The 2,097-nt window shown below is 39.3% G+C and overlaps 1 protein-coding gene across 1 annotated transcript in view; it reads right to left on the bottom strand.

Moving 5' to 3' along the window:
- The window catches only part of ABCA12 (ATP binding cassette subfamily A member 12), a 192,855-nt gene extending 191,343 nt beyond the window's left edge, over nt 1–1,512 (bottom strand). The window contains exon 1 of the mRNA XM_017534981.2: nt 1,099–1,512. Within this exon, the coding sequence (XP_017390470.1) occupies nt 1,099–1,167 (69 nt within the window). The 5' untranslated portion in view covers nt 1,168–1,512. The remainder of the gene's footprint in view (nt 1–1,098) is intronic.
- Between the last annotated feature and the right edge of the window lie 585 nt (nt 1,513–2,097).

Raw genomic sequence — 2,097 nt, 5'->3', positions numbered from 1 at the left:
AAAAAGAAAAGGAAAACAACAACAAAAAAAGAATAAGTTTATAATTTTATATTCAAACCCCACACCCATGCAATCACATGCCTTACGATTTTAAAACCCTACCCACAAAATTCACAAGAGTAAGTAAACATCTACGTCGTCCTCTTACTACACACATCAAAACACTCAAGTAAAGTGTCAGGCACTGCAAGCAAGCCTAGAGTGAGATAAGGTGCTCAGGTAAAATGCTAGTTTCTGTGATGCATATTATTTGCATAATAGTTACTCATTCGAGGTTGGGAATTGCCACTTTAAAATAAAGTATATTGAACATCTTTTTGGATTTCCCTGATTTTCAAACATTCTTCTGAATATATAACAATTCACAGAAACCATTTCCTTTCTCACTCATCCTGGGATCGATCTGATGAGGATCTAATAGCTGACTTTGTAATTAGAATGCAAACATTAATGTAAAAGTACAAAAAAAAGACGTTGTAATGAGCAAAGAGAAGACAGATTGTAGCAGTAAAGTTAAGTGATTCACTAATATTCTTAAAACATGGCACATCTATACTCTTGTTTGGCATTTCCATTAAATGATTTTTAGATACTAAAATTTTTCAGCCGCTTTTCTGTACTAATGGCCTTCAAACTATTTCCGTTCTGTATTTTACCTTTCAACCAAACTATCTACAGCTTTTGGTTTTCTAATATATTTCTCACCATATATTGTACATTTCAAATAATACTTTTCTTTCCTCTATCCCATTTTTAACTAAATTCATTAAGAAAAATACTGAAAGCATTTTGGCTTGAACCCAGAATTCAGCATTCCAGTTCAGCCAGTAACAAGTCATGTTCTTTTCTTTGCCCAGGGCATGTTCTGGTTTACTCTTTTAATTTACTGAAATCAAAAGGCTGCTTTGGGGGGCATGTTAAGACTCGCTCCCTTAGCTATAAGACAGACAGGAGGATGAATTCTAGATATCTTACTTCCTGCTTTGGGAAATGCCTTTAAACTCTTCTGTTTTTACTTCTCATTAACATCACGTTTTAGGGTTACCTGGCGTGTTGCCCCGTGCCCCACATTCTCACACTTTTTTTTTTTTAACTCACCGGCTGCCTTTTTACACCCAGCCAATTTTTCCAGACCAGGATCCGAAGCTGATGAAACTGGGAAGCCATCCTTCAAACACCCCAAATGAGAGAATCCCTCTTCTTTTCACCACTTGACAAATGAAGAATTGATGTCCCGTCCAACTTGCTGTATGTCAGTGTATCAGTATGCTTTTCACGGCATAGCTTCCTTTAGGGCTGGGGTAAGAAACCCACAATTCTTCTGTTTCTGCTGGATTTTTCCCTGTGGTTAATCCTTAACCAAGAAGCACTTCTCAGTCAACTCTTCTTCCAAAAGAAGGACCCAGATCAGTATCTTTAGGTGGCTTATGCTTATTTTAAAATAATATCCACTTGCTTGAAGTCCAGACTCAAGAGAGAATGAGCATCATTCAGACAATGCCTCACTGAAAAAAAAAAAAAAAAAAAAGAAGCAACAGCTGAACCCACACCTCCTACTCTCCATGAAATTAATTGCCTATCCACACCTTAGAGAGCATGTCACCTGCACTGGATGCGTCACAGGAATTAGGGGTGGGACCCTTGCCAGGCCAGTAGGACTTGTCCTACATTCTCTTGTCTTCTTTCCTGCACAAAGTATCTGCCCTAGCAGAGGCAGGGTGCAGAGAGCATTTCACAGACACTGGGCCCAGTGACTCTTTAATATTAAACTGTCATTAAAACGATTTAAGTCAATATAGCCAGAGCTTAGCTGCAAAGCTCTGAGCCTCAGCCCATCATTAGACATACTAGGGAAAGTATCATCTTTAACCTAAAGTTGAATGTTTTGATTTTAAGGGAAGTGACTATGTTGGCCAGGTCCCACCTTTCATCACAATTTACTAGGTTAAGCACAGTGCAAAAAAGGAAAGGTAGGCTGCAGAGGACATAAATGATAAACTGGAGGTTGGGTACGGTGGCTCACGCCTGTAATCCCAGCACTTTGATAGGCAGAGGCGGGCAGATCACCTGAGGTCAGGAGCTCGAGACCAGCCTGAC

The sequence above is a fragment of the Cebus imitator genome, unplaced genomic scaffold, assembly GCF_001604975.1.
Source record: "Cebus imitator isolate Cc_AM_T3 unplaced genomic scaffold, Cebus_imitator-1.0 Scaffold89, whole genome shotgun sequence".
Classification (NCBI taxonomy): Eukaryota; Metazoa; Chordata; class Mammalia; order Primates; family Cebidae; genus Cebus; species Cebus imitator.
The sequence above is the reverse complement of the archived record's forward strand: the minus strand, read 5'-3'. Positions and strand labels throughout refer to the sequence as shown.